Source organism: Neodiprion virginianus, chromosome 4 (assembly GCF_021901495.1).
Source record: "Neodiprion virginianus isolate iyNeoVirg1 chromosome 4, iyNeoVirg1.1, whole genome shotgun sequence".
In the NCBI taxonomy this organism is placed as follows: domain Eukaryota; kingdom Metazoa; phylum Arthropoda; class Insecta; order Hymenoptera; family Diprionidae; genus Neodiprion; species Neodiprion virginianus.
Genome location: NC_060880.1, coordinates 39,548,174 through 39,564,808, shown reverse-complemented (window position 1 = coordinate 39,564,808; position 16,635 = coordinate 39,548,174). Strand labels below are relative to the sequence as shown.

General features: G+C 35.1%; 3 protein-coding genes across 16 annotated transcripts in view; 2 read left to right on the top strand and 1 right to left on the bottom strand.

The window, feature by feature from the left end:
- Positions 1 to 2,358, top strand: part of LOC124303758 (pleckstrin homology domain-containing family G member 5) — a 166,475-nt gene extending 164,117 nt beyond the window's left edge. For 11 of the 12 annotated variants that reach the window (XR_006907979.1, XR_006907981.1, XR_006907980.1 and 8 more), the window contains 3 exons: positions 101 to 330; positions 733 to 1,052; positions 1,153 to 2,358. Coding sequence is in view for 1 of the 12 variants with exons in the window: in XM_046761373.1 (XP_046617329.1) it covers positions 101 to 330; positions 733 to 738 (236 nt within the window). In the remaining 11 variants the exon portion in view is untranslated. Of the gene's footprint in view, positions 1 to 100; positions 331 to 732 lie in introns of all 12 variants that reach the window. The other variant, XM_046761373.1, reaches the window with a different exon arrangement.
- A 558-nt stretch (positions 2,359 to 2,916) lies between these two features.
- On the top strand, positions 2,917 to 7,780 carry LOC124302565 (serine/threonine-protein kinase STK11). Of its 3 annotated transcripts, XM_046758855.1 has the most exons (7): positions 2,917 to 3,348; positions 3,584 to 3,704; positions 4,113 to 4,298; positions 4,492 to 4,628; positions 5,030 to 5,373; positions 5,888 to 5,936; positions 6,852 to 7,037. In XM_046758855.1, coding segments are annotated over exons 1-7 (1,182 nt in total). In that variant the 5' UTR covers positions 2,917 to 3,004; the 3' UTR covers positions 6,853 to 7,037. The 3 variants fall into 3 exon arrangements, with proteins under 3 accessions (XP_046614811.1, XP_046614809.1, XP_046614810.1); XM_046758853.1 differs by lacking the exon at positions 5,888 to 5,936 and having other exon boundaries at positions 6,852 to 7,780; XM_046758854.1 differs by lacking the exons at positions 5,888 to 5,936; positions 6,852 to 7,037 and adding an exon at positions 6,141 to 6,278.
- A 2,253-nt stretch (positions 7,781 to 10,033) lies between these two features.
- LOC124302275 (vesicle-fusing ATPase 1-like) lies at positions 10,034 to 16,471 on the bottom strand. Its single transcript, XM_046758249.1, has 10 exons — positions 16,313 to 16,471; positions 15,436 to 15,524; positions 14,794 to 15,018; positions 14,067 to 14,694; positions 13,757 to 13,981; positions 13,364 to 13,663; positions 12,967 to 13,257; positions 12,674 to 12,858; positions 12,423 to 12,581; positions 10,034 to 12,324 (listed from the first exon to the last, which is right to left on the bottom strand). Exons 1-10 carry the CDS (start codon positions 16,334 to 16,336, stop codon positions 12,207 to 12,209), a joined length of 2,244 nt encoding a protein of 747 aa, XP_046614205.1. The 5' UTR covers positions 16,337 to 16,471; the 3' UTR covers positions 10,034 to 12,206.
- Positions 16,472 to 16,635: the final 164 nt, after the last annotated feature.

Here is a 16,635-nt window from a genome sequence, read left to right as displayed (position 1 = left end):
ATCCGTCCCCAATTTTTCGTCCCTTCACCTCGTTCCTCGTAAACGAGGTATTTAATCAACGTCGGATTACCAATAATCGCCCCCGACCTTATCGTCGCAGGAATATCGTACCCGCCTCCTTCACCACCGCGGGGCGCCCTGCGTAGGGCGTTCGCGGTACCGCAATCCCGGAACCCACCCTTGATCAAGACTCGGCATGTGAACGCCTCGGTCGTCGCCCAACCGGTGCAAACAACCGTGAGTCTTGACGCCGATGCCGCCGAGGAGAGACGGCGGAGACTCGAACCATCTCAGAGAATTACATCAGCCACCAGCATCACCGAGGAAAAGGTGAGAATCCTAGTTTTATCGAAATTTCCCGAATATCGGAAACTATGAGGAAATATAATCCAGTTTCCTGCAAAGAGAAGTCAAAAGACAGCAAAGCTTACATCGATCGATCCTACGCACATAAATGTCATCACGTAAACTCAATGCTGCATGTAAAAATCAAAATGGCTGCCGTTTACTCACTTGCGATTTTATTTTGACTATAAAATGGTATTTAGTTCTTGTGTGCTATTACCAACTATTCCAAGGTTCACATATTCATGGCAAGAATTTAGTTTTATCATCATTTTAATTTTAATTCGAATTCGTAGCTTGTGAATTGATTCGTATAACTTATGCTGCATTGATCATAAACATAATAATTTGATGTAAACATCCCCTGCGTCGTTGTGCCTCTTTCAGAAATGACCGGCGTAAGGTGAATGATTAATTGTGAACATTGATCACCGCGAAGTGATCCTTGGAGGGGCAAACCGTTGTCGTCCGGGTTTACGACGCCCGGGCTTAGCGGCGGACGGATACCTGTGGATCCCGGCTCGTCGATGTTTCTGCACTGAAGTTGAAGATCGAAAGATTGAAATGTTTTTCACGCATCCGCTAGTGTGCGAGTGCTGCACACATTCGCACACGGCGAAGGCGTTTCGACTTAATAATCAACTGTTCAAATTCTCTCACTGTATTACCAAGCCTAAGAATTAACGCATCAAGCAATTCCGAAATCGGTAAGAATTAGCATAAACTTAATCCCGATGCATGCAGGTGATCAAACGCTGGAACCTTGCATTTCGCATCTATTAACATACCGATGTAATTCTTTTGCAGATTGGGGCCATTCGAAAACAACGTGAAATTTATAATAATAAATTATAGAAATTATATAATATAATAAAATAATATACAACATATTATATATATTATATAACATAATTATAAATTTAGTGTAATAATATATCACATAAATCTTCTAATTAGCATACTGTACTATAGAAGAAACGTAGTTTTATAACGTTGCATCGGTTGAAAAAAAAACCAAACTTGACTCATGCAATTAAGCTGTATCTTAAGCAAAATCAAAAAGGCCTACGTAGTGTTATTAAAACTCTAAATAAATAGTCATTAGTATATAGATACTATATATTGCCTATAGCGGAAGTGTGATCACTAGAGAAAGAGAGACAGATATTTACAACTGTTAGCTATTTATTATTCAACGGGCAATCGCCGCACGACACCCTCAATCATTCCATGCAACGTCTTAACACACGCTATCCAGTGAGTTTCGTGAGAAATTTTTCTCTCCCTGTATCGAATAAAGTAATGGAGAACAAATGTTTCGCATTACTTAAACTCATCCCGATCATCCGAGTCATTTTCAATCTTTTCCAGAAGTATTTTCATCGGTATTAACCGTCATAAGCAAAATGATATTTACTCGAAATAGTAATCTGCGATCTACTTAGTTTATATTTAGAACGAGAATTGGTCGCAACGAAATACCCGTTATTCGCATGTGAGGACGATCTAAAATTGAACCGGCTTAAATAACTCTGTCCAAATAATATTATTATACTTTAAGTACAAATCCGACGGTATATATAATTGAAGATTAAATATGTACTGTCCACTTATATGGGGAAAAAAGACGACGTGGTGTAGTTGTAATGATTTATAAATTATTATTATAAATACCCAAATAACGTAGTTAACTTATTATTTCTATAAATTATAAGTATAATCGTTTAAGGATACGTATCATAACTAGAGACAACATTCCAAAATAGGGAGGGGACCTCGTTTCCAATGGTTAACAATGGTATTGTAAATAATCTATTCTATTTCATTTACAACCATTAATTGTACTGCGACATTCGCACTTGGTTTATAGTCATCTTAATGCAGTACGTATTGTCTATCATTACACATACATATAATATATCAGCTATTATTAAGGCTGCCACGGAGGAGCCGATTGTAAAAGCCAGCTGCGTTTCTGTGTAACGAGACAAGAATATATCAAATAATTTATTACATTTCGTTTCTTTGACCCTATCACATGTTTTCCTGGCACAAACATTTTTCAGGAAATCGTGTTGAGACAACGTGCAAATCGCTGAGGAGAAAATTACTCCAATCTATCAGCAAATAGAAAATAAAAATATTTGCTTATGCAAATTATATGGTAATTCTATTTATTATCCTTCACAGGTATCACCTGCGGTGTCTGATAAATGCGGTTCGACTTGCGATTAACAAGTTAACAACCTTAACAGCAAAGCCTTGCAAGGAAATACTTCACTAAATAGTAGGGCTTTTTTTCATTACTTATTGAAGGTTTTTTTAAACGAATAGTACCTATCAATATTATATAGCTAGCATCTTATCCACCAATCATAAGAGATCAATGATTCTACCAAATGAGCACGCTGTACCGACGGTTTTTGTAGCTAATTTTCAAGGTGCTTAAGCGGTAAGGTTGAACATGCGCTTACCATCTGGTTACCTTTTATACTTCTGATTTTCTTTGCTAGGTAGCGCGAAATTGATTTACGTGTCCAGCGATGTTCCATCTCTTGGTATGAGGTAAGATTTCGGTACAACAATGATGTCGCCGGTGGTGTTTTAGGTTAACTTGTAAAAGATTTATGTAATTTAAGTGATATTCGGTGTTGTGAAAATGGACAGTAGGATCACAGTAGGTGATCCTGACGTCGAGGAGATAAATAATGAAATATTCAGCGACATAGAGCCAGTGAGGTGGGAGAACGACGATAGTAATTATGACTTGGACGATATCAACATGTTCTTTCACAGAGTGGATTCGGACCAAATAATATATGAGGAAAAAAAGAAAACATGTAAATTAATTGGTAAATATGTTATGGGTGACCTTTTGGGGGAGGGGAGTTACGGAAAAGTTAAAGAGATGCTCGACTCGGAAACCCTCTGTCGGAGAGCTGTTAAGATTTTGAAGAAAAAAAAACTCCGCAGGATACCCAACGGCGAACTCAATGTTCAACGGTGCGATACCATTTCACTTGCCAAAATTCAACATCTTATTGCCCTGCATTTTATTAATTTCATTCACTCTCTCTCCTTCTAGTTTAAATACAATTACTTGCTAATCATGGTTGTATCAATTCTTAATCAGTCGTTTCTCAAGCTTATGATGATTTTGAACAACTCGCATATTCGGCGTAGAGAGTTTTTAATCTAATTCAAGAATTAACCTCGATTGTTTTCGTCTCTGTTTTAGGGAAATTCAAATGCTGAGGATATTGAAACATAAAAATGTTATCGGGTTGGTGGACGTTTTATATAATCACGAAAAAGAAAAGATGTATTTGGTAATGGAATTTTGCGTGGGAGGTTTACAGGTATACGCTTTCTGTTTCTCATTATTAAAATGTCTAATCCTAGAATTAATTTTCCGTTCCAAAGGTCAATGCTTCAATTATTTCTAGCCGATGACATTCTGCCTTCTTTTTACAATCTTCTTTGTATATTTGCTGTTTAAATACTGTTATATCAATGTAACGTATAAATTATGACTCCATTAGATCATTTTCACAGTAATTGGCACACCCTAGAATCGTTTGTAAGAAAGACGTTTATTCACACACTATAAAAACTGCATTAATAACATTTTTACTTATCGATGACTTTAAGAAAATCGTGTTTTTTTTGTTTATTTTTTTATTTTCCACGCTTATAGTTGCGGGTAAAAGTTACAGAAATTGCGTAAGAAGGCCAAAACTTTTCCAACTTATCAGTATTATTTTCAGGATATGCTGGAAAGCACACCTCACAAGAAATTTCCGCTCTGGCAAGCGCACGGATATTTTAACCAACTCTTGGACGGCCTTGAATACCTTCACGGCAAGGGAATCGTTCACAAAGATATTAAACCTGGAAATTTACTTTTGACGCTAGACGGTACTCTGAAAATTAGCGACCTTGGTGTAGCTGAGGTGTGTACGTTTGATTAGCTACACCTCTAATCGCTACATAATCGTTAGAACTAGATAGTCAAATCCTCACAGTGTACTAAAGCATTTTCACATCATTTTACTTTTTATGTTTAGGTTATTTTCAAATAATACTTCATGCTGTAATTTCACACGCTATTGAAACTAATTACGTATACTTGAAATTTTTTTACAGGCCTTGGACATGTTTGCCAAGGATGACACATGCACGGCGGGCCAAGGCTCTCCGGCATTTCAACCTCCAGAAATTGCTAATGGCTGTGAAACATTTGCTGGCTTCAAAGTAGACATTTGGAGCAGTGGAGTCACTTTGTAAGTAATTACAGTTAGCGCTTTTGTTACTAAAATAATGCAACTCGTTATTGCACACTCTCGAGTCAAATTTCACTCTGCAAATTTTTCTGCATTATTTTTTAAAACTACCTTGGCTTGAGTCTGAATTGAAACTGTACAGAAGCAAATCTGCAAAATTTTGAAGAAAATATTTCAACGTGGTTTTAACTAATACTTTGTAAAAATTTGTATTTACTCATGTATTCGACATTATGTAAATTTCGATATGCAATATGAAACCGACACAATACTTGTATTGTACGTCATATTTGGCAAACGTTGTCTCGACTTACTTATTATTACGAGTTGAGTATGTGTAAATAAATGTAACGTGTATGTATATTTATTTGAATAGTATGTTCAACTGTTCTACTTTGTAGATATAATATTACAACAGGCGAATACCCCTTCGAAGGGGACAATATTTACAAGTTATATGAGAATATTGGAAAAGGTGAATATAAAATACCAGAGGCTGTAGACAATTCCTTACGATCACTGTTAGAGGGAATGCTTCAAAAGGAAGTCGACCGAAGATTTACGCTGCAGCAGATCAGGCAACATTCGTGGACATTGTGGAGACCGCCTAAGACACTGGAAGAAGTCCCTGTACCACCTCTAAGGGGTGACGAATGGCACACTATGACTGTTCTTCCATACCTTATAGAACACCATTATGGAGTCGAAACAAATCCTACCTATTACACAGAACATCAACTCAATGGTCAGTATTAAACATCGTCATATGCGGTTTTTTTTTCCTTTTTTACCTGCAATTAATATTATATGATTATCGCTCCAAAGGTCAGTATCTCGCATTACAAATGGCGTAAGACTTGAGACTTGTCGCGTCACAATTATACACCACTTAGACTTGCTAATAATGAAAACCTTGAGCGTCATATAATACACAAATAGGCTTGTATGCATATAATTTACTATTTATTGCTGCAATAAGTCAATTATACAATCAACGCTATGTAATAACAACAAACTTATATACGTAGCTATAAACGTATCGAGAGATTATATGTTTCCATTTTTCTTCAATTTTGCATTATAATTCATACGCTTCTCGTCAACCAACTAATTTTTAATGAAAGCGTTTCTTTAATCTTTATTTTTCTCTTACTTTCCTCAGTTTCACTCGCAAAGATCATATTAGCTGAGCTTTTTTAAGAAAAAATTAATTTAATCTTTTTTCTGTCGTGCTACATTGAATTGTTTTAATTGGGTAGATTCATACAAATTGCTTGTAAGCCCAGATTGGTGGCCCCCGCACAATTGGTAAGTCCCAGACATTACGTGCACCAATGATAAGCACGCGGAGTGTGCATTCTGCATTTGAACTACATACTAACAACTAGTACAGACTGAGATAGTATAAAAATTGCTGCATCATAGACGATTAATATCAGTTAAATTCAACCGGAATCTTGTGTTACATCCATACTCTGCAAAACCTCTTGACACACAGGTTTTGCTTTTCAGATTTAGGCCGAAGAGATGAGAGAAAGCGTTTGTCGCCTAACTGTATTGTATTATTCTTCTCAAAGACATGCGTCATTCTATAACACTGACATATGCGTAGCTGGTTTCAGTTTTGGATTCTGGATTTTTCAATAAGCGGTACTATTATTCTATTCACTCTTCTTAGCACCCCGTGTCCGTCGTATCGATCCTAAATTCACCTTGTATTTTTGAGAATCTTTTTTTAACAATAGGTGGGGTATTTTTTATTAATAAATCGCTCGTATCGTCTCTCTTTTACTCAACTAACACTTCGAAACTGTCAAACGAATAACTTTTCAAACTGACTATTATGAATTTCTTTATAGATGAACATGTGTTTTTTAAGTTTTTTTTGCACCCTGGTATGTCATGCCGTCTGTTTTGACTTTTTAATCCTCAACCCTGTACCTATTTTTATTCTCAATCATCGGTGATAATTTCCATTTTTTATTCTTCGCCTACCCAATCATAAATTATTTATCAGTGTTCATATTTTTTCAACCCGTCATCGTATCCTACTTGTAATTCTTTGTGCTAACATTTAGTTTGGTGATGATATCATCAGGTCTCATATACTTTGTCCATGTTTTAACATTGAGTTTATATATTGCGATTGTAAAACGTCCCATTACTTTACTGAATTTTACTTGAAACATGATCATTCGTTGTTAATTGTAATTTCTTTTATAGAAGAAAGAAAACTTCAGGAATTGGACAGAAGTATCGGAGATCAAAAAGAAGCGTGTAATAGTCATATCAAACAAATTGGTCACCACGGAAAGAGAAGATGGCGTAAACCGATATCGTGTATCAGCGTAAAGAAATTTCCATCTTGTAAACCATCGTGATTCATTTTAATATATATGTCACCAAGTATTCTTACTGACTGTGTCAGTTGTTATGTAATATTTTCTCTATCTTGGAGATGGAACTGGAAATTATATTTACCGACTGCGGAAAGAGTGGAGAATGCGAGAAATGATACAGAAAATATTCGTTTCATGCGACCAATTTGAAACGCGGTTTGACGTGATGGTAATTATTGATTAAAATAATTCAGAAATATTATGAATTATCAAATAATTACGTCAAAGATTTTTACAAGTTATTTATTATATTTTTATTTACGTTATTCGGTCAAAACTTGAGGTAAAAAAAAAAAACTTGAAATATAACGATGTGTTAAACGATCCTCTATTCGCATCTCAGCACTCTTTCCGAATCTACTCAAGCATTCTACTTTTCGTTGAGGTGTTTGTTGACTTTTTTTTTTTTCCTTCGAGATAAAAATTGTACCTCCTTAGAAACTCTGACTTGTAATTAGCTGTCGAAAGTTAATATTTATACGTCATGAATCCCCTTCTAAATCACACTGTAATATGTTTCAGGCGCATAACTGCATACCTATATTAGATTATCTACTTTGATCATATTCGATAAAACATATTACTTTTATGAAAGGAATCGCCGCAAGAACGACAAATCTCTGATATAAACAAAATTAAAAAAAAAAATTAATAAACAATTAATCAAAAAACTCGAGCTGTTCTATGACTGCCAAAAATTTTAACGTATAAATCAGTAAGAATAAAAAAGTTTTATATTTAATTTAATCAGAATCTGCTGTGCTGATATAATTATAATAAATCAGATTAAATAACGTGACCGCTCTTTGAACGATTATAAATCTCACTTTACTTTTGTTTGCAAAAATGGTTCAACCATTTGTAATCATATCCCAAACCGATCAAGTTGTAAGTTTTTTTTCTCTTAAAATTCACAATAATTCGTGTACAAAAAAAAAAATTAAAAAAAATCTCTGTACTGATACTGAAGTATAAAATAATAATAAAAGAGTGTAATTGAATTATTTATTCATTCGAATGATTTGTACGAAAGACAGAAGAAAAAAAGTAGAAGGCTAATTTCTGTAAAAAGTACATAATAATAATAACAAGAATAATAATAATAATAATAATAATAACATGTGTACAAATTTTATGTTTACTGTTTCATTTCGTTTAACTGATTATCGTCCGTTCGTTGGTAAATCTGTTCTTTAGAATAATAAATTCAAATTACGTAAGTACTGTTATATATTGCAGGGTGTTTGGTAACAAAAAATTACAAGTGTGAATACTTCGTAGTGTTCAACGTAAAACTTGACGATATAAACAACGTTAAAGGTGTATATTTTATACCTGAAATTGTGCCGATTGCATAGTTTTGTAAATTGGCTGTGCAAATAATCAATGGTGCCAGTAGAATGTAGATTAGGAAATGCTTATAAATTAAGTTTGGATAGTAAGTGACGATGTTCTCATTAACGTAAATATGTTTTACCTTTACATAGAATTCTGTATCCGCAAAATCTTAACACAAGAATTCTAAATTCTTTCATTCACGTATCATTTCCAATTCCATTAGATAGGTAAGCGTAAAGTTTGACGAATATTTTCCCGATTTCAGAAAAAACGTCTGTTATCGGCTAACAGAGTGCAAAAATAGTAAAAATCGATACAGATATGAATACTTAACATCATCTTTTAATTAATTTGTTACCAGATACTTTCCAATACGTATTGCTTAAACACTGATGACCAATATCTCTGTAATTATTATTTAAGTATTAGGTAACAGAAAATGTTTTTTTCTCGCCTTTTATTGTATTTATCGAGCATGGCCATACAAATTCACGTATACCTGTGGAATATAAGTCAAAGTATACCGTAATAATTAGATAAATTTTCTGCCTACAAGACTGTGGCAATCCGACTATTCACGAATCATATAGCAATAATAATGAATACCTTTATAACACACACGCTGTAAGTAACGTGTCCACTCGACATAATTCTCTTGAAAACAATCAATGAACAATCGCATAATATTTTGTCAATCGCATTCGCGATACTATCAAGTCCTGTGCACAATCTTAAAAAATCATTTTCCCAGTTTCCCTAGCTGTGAAGTTTATTTTACGTTGTGGCCATGCTTCGAGATATCTCAAGGTGTTTAACGAAATGTTATTACAAAGACAAGATTGAAATCTAAAAACGTTTGAGAAGGTCTCGATAGCAGCTTCGCTGCGTGAGATGTGCCATATAAATATAATAACATGCTTCGAAAATAATTAAATAAATAAAACTGAATTTGTGTTTTAGCGTAAGAATGATTAAATTTGTTTTATAATGTAACGTATAGACAATGTGACCATAAATCGAATACTCAATTTAAAAATCGTACCGTTATGCAGGTATCATACCAAGGCAAAACTGGATATTGGGAGTTATAAAGTATGTGCAGTTGTAATTTACTGTTTCACAAATTGCTGATTTATGATTGAGTATCACGTAACTATTTATAATACGTTATAACTGAGAGAAATAAGATTCAAATATTAGTTGTTGCATGAGCGTTTAAAAAAAAAAAAAATTAATTATCTTAAACAAACATAAACATGTTAAAAAAAATAATTAATATATGTAACGACTAAAAAAAAAAGATGTAAAAAAAATGTGTATATTCAGTTGTAAATTGTAATTGTAGCAAACGAAGAAAAAAAACAAATTCATATAATATTTTTATTCATTATTCATTAACTACATACAAACACACACACGGATACATTGAAAGCTAAAAATATATCTGACGTTTCCTATGTAATTTGTGTTTTCTTGTAATTATTGTTTACTACCCTAAAAATAAGAATTTACTTCAATCTTCGATGGAAAATATCGGTTTTTGAATAAGGAGTAATAGCTCTGGCGAATATTGGATGTCCAGGAAATTATGTAAAACTTGGCCAATTCAAATTTCTCACGTGCTTCCTTAGTTTCTGCACAACCCATTTTCGTCAGAGAGGTGAGATGTAATATGATACTGACTTTATTTTATTTATACACAGACATGTTAATATTAATACATCGAGAAATATGAACACTAAGAGATAGTAATATCGACAACAATATTAATCAAACAATTTCTCGTGTTTGAACATTACTACTTGTTTTCCTTCGATTCTTTTTTTTTATGTCACAAAGAACTAGTTGAATTTATACATGAATAAGTACTATTTTCATTTCTATTGTCTACAATGTCTAAATTCTTATTTTACATGATATATTTATACGGAAAATCAGGAACTTGGGATAAATTTCAGTGCTCAACTGAACTTTGTATCAGTCATGACTGATACTCGTGAAGATTAAATATATGATATACAATATTCTGTATTAATCATGGAAAAAAAAACAAATCAATAAAATTTATATCATTTTTTGTAAAATGTAACAAAGTACGTACATGGGTTATAAAAAAATATTCAATATTTAAAAAATCTGGAATGATTATACGGTAAAATAATCAGTTCAAAAAATACTATGGCTGCATAGTAAGAAGGAAGTTATTGAATATTGGCAAGTTTGTATCATTAGTTTTGTACAGACTTTATCTTTTTCGTACCTTAGACTCAAATTCAATTACTGTAACCAAGGTGGTTTTGAACGTGAAAACTACATTTATAGCTTTCAAAAATATTCGAAACTGCTTTTGTTCCAGAGACAGGCATAGAGACAAGTTGCTAAATGAATCATTTCATGTCTTCGGTCCCAATGCTATACTATTAAATTTGTTTCCGTTAACAATTGGATACGTGAATTGGAAGAAAACGGCAAAACTGAAATAGTATAGAAACTCGCTTTGCACTTTCTTATACGCCGAAAGTTCTGCTTGTAATTGACAGAAGCTTTCTGTTCACTCGAAAATACATGATCTGTACGTACATTTGAGGCACATGCGTTCTTACCGAATACACAATTTTTAAATAAGCAAAGTATCAATTCATCAAGAATATAAGGTAAAGTACAAAAAAATAATTACATAGATTACGTATTGTTCAAGTGTGAAATGAGATATTAGACACGTACGATGTCGAAAAAATCAATTTATATCACGTTTTTCAAAAGTTTTTAATGAAGTAGCAAAAATCAACAAGTGTATAATATTAAAGAAGAAGTTTCTTTCAAGTTACTTTCCTACCAAGTTATGTTTAGGCTGATTATTACTGGAAGGTACACCGAAGAATCGATAACAACTTCGGACGATCGCTTTGAAGGTTGTAGTTAAAAGCATGTAATACAACGTACAGTACTCGAATAACTTGTTCCTACAAAGACGAAGATATTTACGGTTTAAAAGTTGATGACAGAAGCAGTCTGCGTTACGGCAGTATTTTACAGAAATTCACACTACATAGATTATCAGGTCTTTTCTAACGTTCATCTGTATAATATGCTTCATATATATATTTAAATACATAATTATCATTAATATAATATATTCTCTTCAGTATATTGTCTCGCGTTTGTTGTTGTCAAACACAACAGCGAGACAATGCATAAAAATATCCTAGTCTCAAGTCCTGCGCAAGAACGAGCTATAATTAATACTTTGCTCTAGTTATGATTAAACAATGGACAAAAAATGTAAGTTTTCAACAATTAAGATTTCCTCGGTGTTTGACAACCGACTAACGATTTCAACATTATGACTAAAATCGAGTCTAATTACAATATTTTCCATCATCGGAGGCATCGTGTAACAACAAATAGCGCAAAAAATTGTTTATATCGATATACACGATTTAATCAATCAAAATGCGATTGATAACAACAAAGTACGGGGCATCATATCAATAATTAATAAAACTTTTCAAACAATGCGTTAAGCTAACTTATGCAACACCCATGCTAACATTGGTATAAATAAATACATCTCAGTGAGAGATTACGAAATTCTCTGGAATGCTATATTACATTTTAATTATGTAGATTTCTGTGAACAGACGAACTAACGAAGGATGAGAATTCCGTGATTAGTAAATATCGTACGTCTCCGAGATTCGGATTTTATTAATAGATTAGTGCCAAGTGCTAATCTACAGAAAGCATATTAGCATGAGTTTTCATCTAAATTCGCTAATTACAATAATAATGATTTGCTTAGCCTAATAATAATTTAAATTTCTCGCCTAAGTTTACCCGTCTACTCTAGGCCACCCTCCTCTTCTAACTTCGACAAAAACTTTGGCACCCTGTAATTAGCTTCTGTTTGTCTTGCCATGTCGATAAGACCCAACAACTTCTTGATACCGATGAATATGCTGTAATGATGAATCGATACAAAATTTCATTATTGTATTGTATAAATTTTTTATATGAAAATAACCATGTGCAATATAATTTATATATCTGATCTTACCGATGACCTTGGAGTTTAGCGTGCAGGGACGAAAGTTCTTCCTTTGAGAAAAGATCCGCCTCTTCCAATACAGCCAGAAGATGATCAGAAGTCGACAAGTTGGGTACATGAAGAACAGTGCTGAATGCCGACAGCATCTCCATATCTTCCATTACACCTCTACAATTTGAAATGTTAGATAGATTATTGATTATATTTAACCACCTACAATTTATTGCTACTCGTTCAGCTTATTTTTTCAGATTTCAAACCTGCGACTCGTTGTGCATAAGATGAGCAGCTTGCGACCACGCGGAGGTTCCTTCTTTAGAAGCACCAACAGCGCTTGGAGAGTTAAATTCGAGTATCGTGGACCAATTGGACCATAGTCCAGGAGCCGTTCGATGTTGTCGACCAAAATACAACTGAGTTGTGAACGATATGCGTCGTCAAAGATCTGAAATTTTATAGCAAAGGTACTGTTTAATTTGACATCTCATAATACTTTCGATTTGAATTTGATTGGGATCCAAAATGCATGATAATATCGTGAGTAAAAATGCACCTTTCGAATGGACAGACACTTTGCAGATTCGGTGTAGCCCACCATGTCTTCCGGTGTGCAAACTTTGACGAATGGAAAGTCGGAGTTTTTCGCTATGCGTGCAGCAAGTGCAGTCTTGCCACTGTTTGGCGGTCCCTCCAATAGAACAGAAACGAGACCAGAACCTTCGGAAGCACGAGCTTGCTGAATATAAAGTGAACCGTCTGCAAGTATCTCTGCAACTGGCCGACCCCAGTTGATAATTCCACGTGTTAACAGATGATCCAACGCATCGGCGCTAGTACCAAATGCCTGTAAATTTTGTTCAACTATACAAAAAAATCCATTTTTTGCGGCAATAATTTGAACAGTGTACAGAGTACAATCAAAATTGCATGTTCTCAACGTTTTTACTCACAGGTTTGATGTCATTTTCCAACGCGTGAAGAAAATCGCTCCTGCCAACCATGAGCTTCTCCATTGCTGCAGGATCGACTTCTACCTTGCTTGACGCCTTGATTAGCCTGTTCATAGCCGTGCTCTGCGCAGCTCTTACCAAACCTTCCAATTCTGCACCACTAAAATTTTTTGTCAGAGTTGCCAGTTCTTTCAGGTCCACATCAGGTGCAATCTTCTTGTAATCTCGCATTCTGGACGTGTGAATGTTCACGATTTGATATCTACCATGTTCATTCGGCAAGCCAATTTCCATTTGAACCTGATAATGGTCAAACAAAATTTACGGTTTATGGAAAGAAGAGTGAATCTTAAAAAGTCCGCTTCTACAATCAGCAACTTGCATCCCTCTCACCTCCAATCTGCCAGGTCTCAACAGAGCCTCGTCAATCATGTCTCTCCTATTCGTCATCCCGATGACAAGAATGTTGTTTAGCTGCTCCACACCATCGATCTTCGCAAGCAACTGGTTGACAACAGTGTCGTGAACGCCGGTATTTCCGGCGACACTACCACGAGATTTGCAGATAGCATCGATTTCGTCAAAGATTATTATGTGCAGTCCACTGTTTGGACCCAGCTGAAAGATTAAGTAGAATTCGTGAGGTCAAACCTGTACCTTCTATTGATTTCCTGAAAAATTGTTACAAATATGAGGAACATACCCGTTTTTCTTCGTCTTCAGCATCAGCGAACAGTCTTCGGATATTCGCTTCACTCTCACCAACGTATTTATCCAGGATCTGCGGCCCGTTAACGATCTTGGGTTCCCTCGCGTTTAACATTGTTCCGATCTGCCGAGCCATCAAAGTTTTACCGGTACCTGGCGGCCCGTATAAAAGAATTCCTTTCACGTGCTTACATCCAAGCTGCTCAACGACTTCAGGAGGAAATACTCGTGATGCAAAGGCTCGACGGAATATGGCATTGAACTCTTTGTCCAAGCCACCGATTCCCATTTTCTGGAAATCCCAGTCAGGATTGATGATCGATTGTCGAACAACTCTTCCCTTAGCTTTTCCAGTTAAATTCAAGCTTGAATTCTCAGCTTTTTCAAATTGGATCATCGTATCACCTAGGCATCGTCCCATTTTTGTCTTTCTTGGCTTTGCGTCCTGCCCTGATTTTATAGCTGCAATATCGGCTGCCTCCAAACTTTTGATCACAAGTCCAAGCATCTTTTTATCTTGAAATTGGAATGCCAACTGCTGCCCGACTGTAAATGCTTGGCCTGAGAACTGCAGCAGAAATTCCTTCGCCATTAGTTCCGTGTCATATGGCTCCAGTGTCGTTCTGAAAAATAGTTTCATTCAATTCGATTGATTTATCCATGGTTTGCTTTTGAAAAAAGTTAAACCTAAAGCTGTAAGTTTCATTATTTCTAATACTCACGTTTTCTTTTGCAGGAAGTCGGCTTCGACGACGATTGTGCAGAGGAATTCAGAGCTCGATGTTGGGTCAAAGTGATAAGGACGAACTTCGATGTCCTGATTGAGGGATAGTGTTGCCCATTTACGTTGAGGCAAGCTGAAGCCGACTGTTCCACGAGGTATGTCATGATGGGTCTTTACCGTGAAAACGAAATGCTGATTTGGACCTGTAGTAACTTCGATGTGCCTGAGACAATACACATTGTTAAATCTTGCGAATCGAATCCGAATTAGATTACATTTGACAATTGTGGTAAAAAGAAGGTGTAGTGAGATTGTACTTCGTTTGCGGACAATTCAAATATCCTGATCAATGACAGAACCGTTGCTAGAAATGAGGGATTGACAATAAACTATCTGGTTTATAGATCATCAGCAAAACAGAGGAAATGAAGAAAGTGAAATGAGTTTCAGAAAATTTTGGATCTTCAGTTATACTGCCATGTATCAAGTTTTTTTCAATACAATTCCAAACAAACTTGATTTTTCAAAAAATAATTAAGTAATAATTAAAACTTCATTGTTATTACTACACCAGCTTTCTTTGATTGCTGTAATAATTAATTCAAGCATAATTTAAGCAAGTCGTAGGCAAACTACTCACTTTATATCATCTGGAAAATCATCACGATTAATCACAGCACAGTTGGAGAGGCTGAGCTCGTCGGTAGGACACTTGATCGCTTTCATTATCTATGAAAAATGTAATATTGTTAGTAACAATGAATCAGACAAAATAAACGAGAAGCTATGGCCTAGGTTATAAAATTCAAGTTGAAATCGCTTAGCGACAGTGAACTTGGGTAAAGAATAGATAAGATTTAATGATGAAAGTAAAATTGATTGGGTTCAGAATTCGCAGAACATTGATTTTATATGTACACCCACAAGTTTGGGAATTTTAAATAGAAATTATGCCAGCTGGTCGGACAGTTTGAGTAGCTATTTATAAATATTCTAAAATACATGTCACACACTGTCAAACTGATCCAAATAAATAATATTTGGCGGTGAGGAAATGGTATAACGATATAAGAGTCACTTGGTGCATTGCACATGGTTCATTTGTTTGACTGAAATTCGACTAGTAAGTATATTTAAGCAAATATCGTCACGAGGCGTGACTGCAGGTGAGGAAAGGATGAATTAGATGTGATAAACGTCATTTTTACTAATCAGAAAAAAAGATTAAACAGAAAACCTTTTTTATCGTGCGCGATAGTTACGGAATCAGGCTTCAAATACGAAGGTGATTTTCGAAGAAATTATTTATCCGGGAATGAACTAATAGCTCAATAAATTCAACGTGACATAAGCTGCGACTGTAATCAGGATTATTGACGTTTCAGTTGCGCCGAAGGGGCGTGCGTTATTTTGTGCAACAAACTCTTGGAGGATTTATGATCGCAAGTATGATGTTCCTTTGTGTTCGTAATTCAGCGATTTAACGTGTAATTAACAGATCTTAAGCAACAACTCACCATGCCCGGCATACTTTTTGACATAAATACGATAAACTTAGGCTCCTGCTTCTATAGAACCCGCAATGCAGACAGTTCTGTTCTCTTTTTTTTTCCCTTCCCAGCAATCTGAATGCGATCAAGCTTCGAACTGAAGAGAGTATCTAGAAGGAGAATCAGTGATCACGTCAGCATGCTGGGCCACCATAAAACTGTAACTAGAGAGAACAGCCTGCACGAGTCGCTTGTGTCCCGTGAGTGTTGGCGCTCTCTCATATCATTCGTTTCATAGAGCCAAAGAGCCTGAAAGAGCCTGAGAACCATAGACTTTTATGATGAGAACC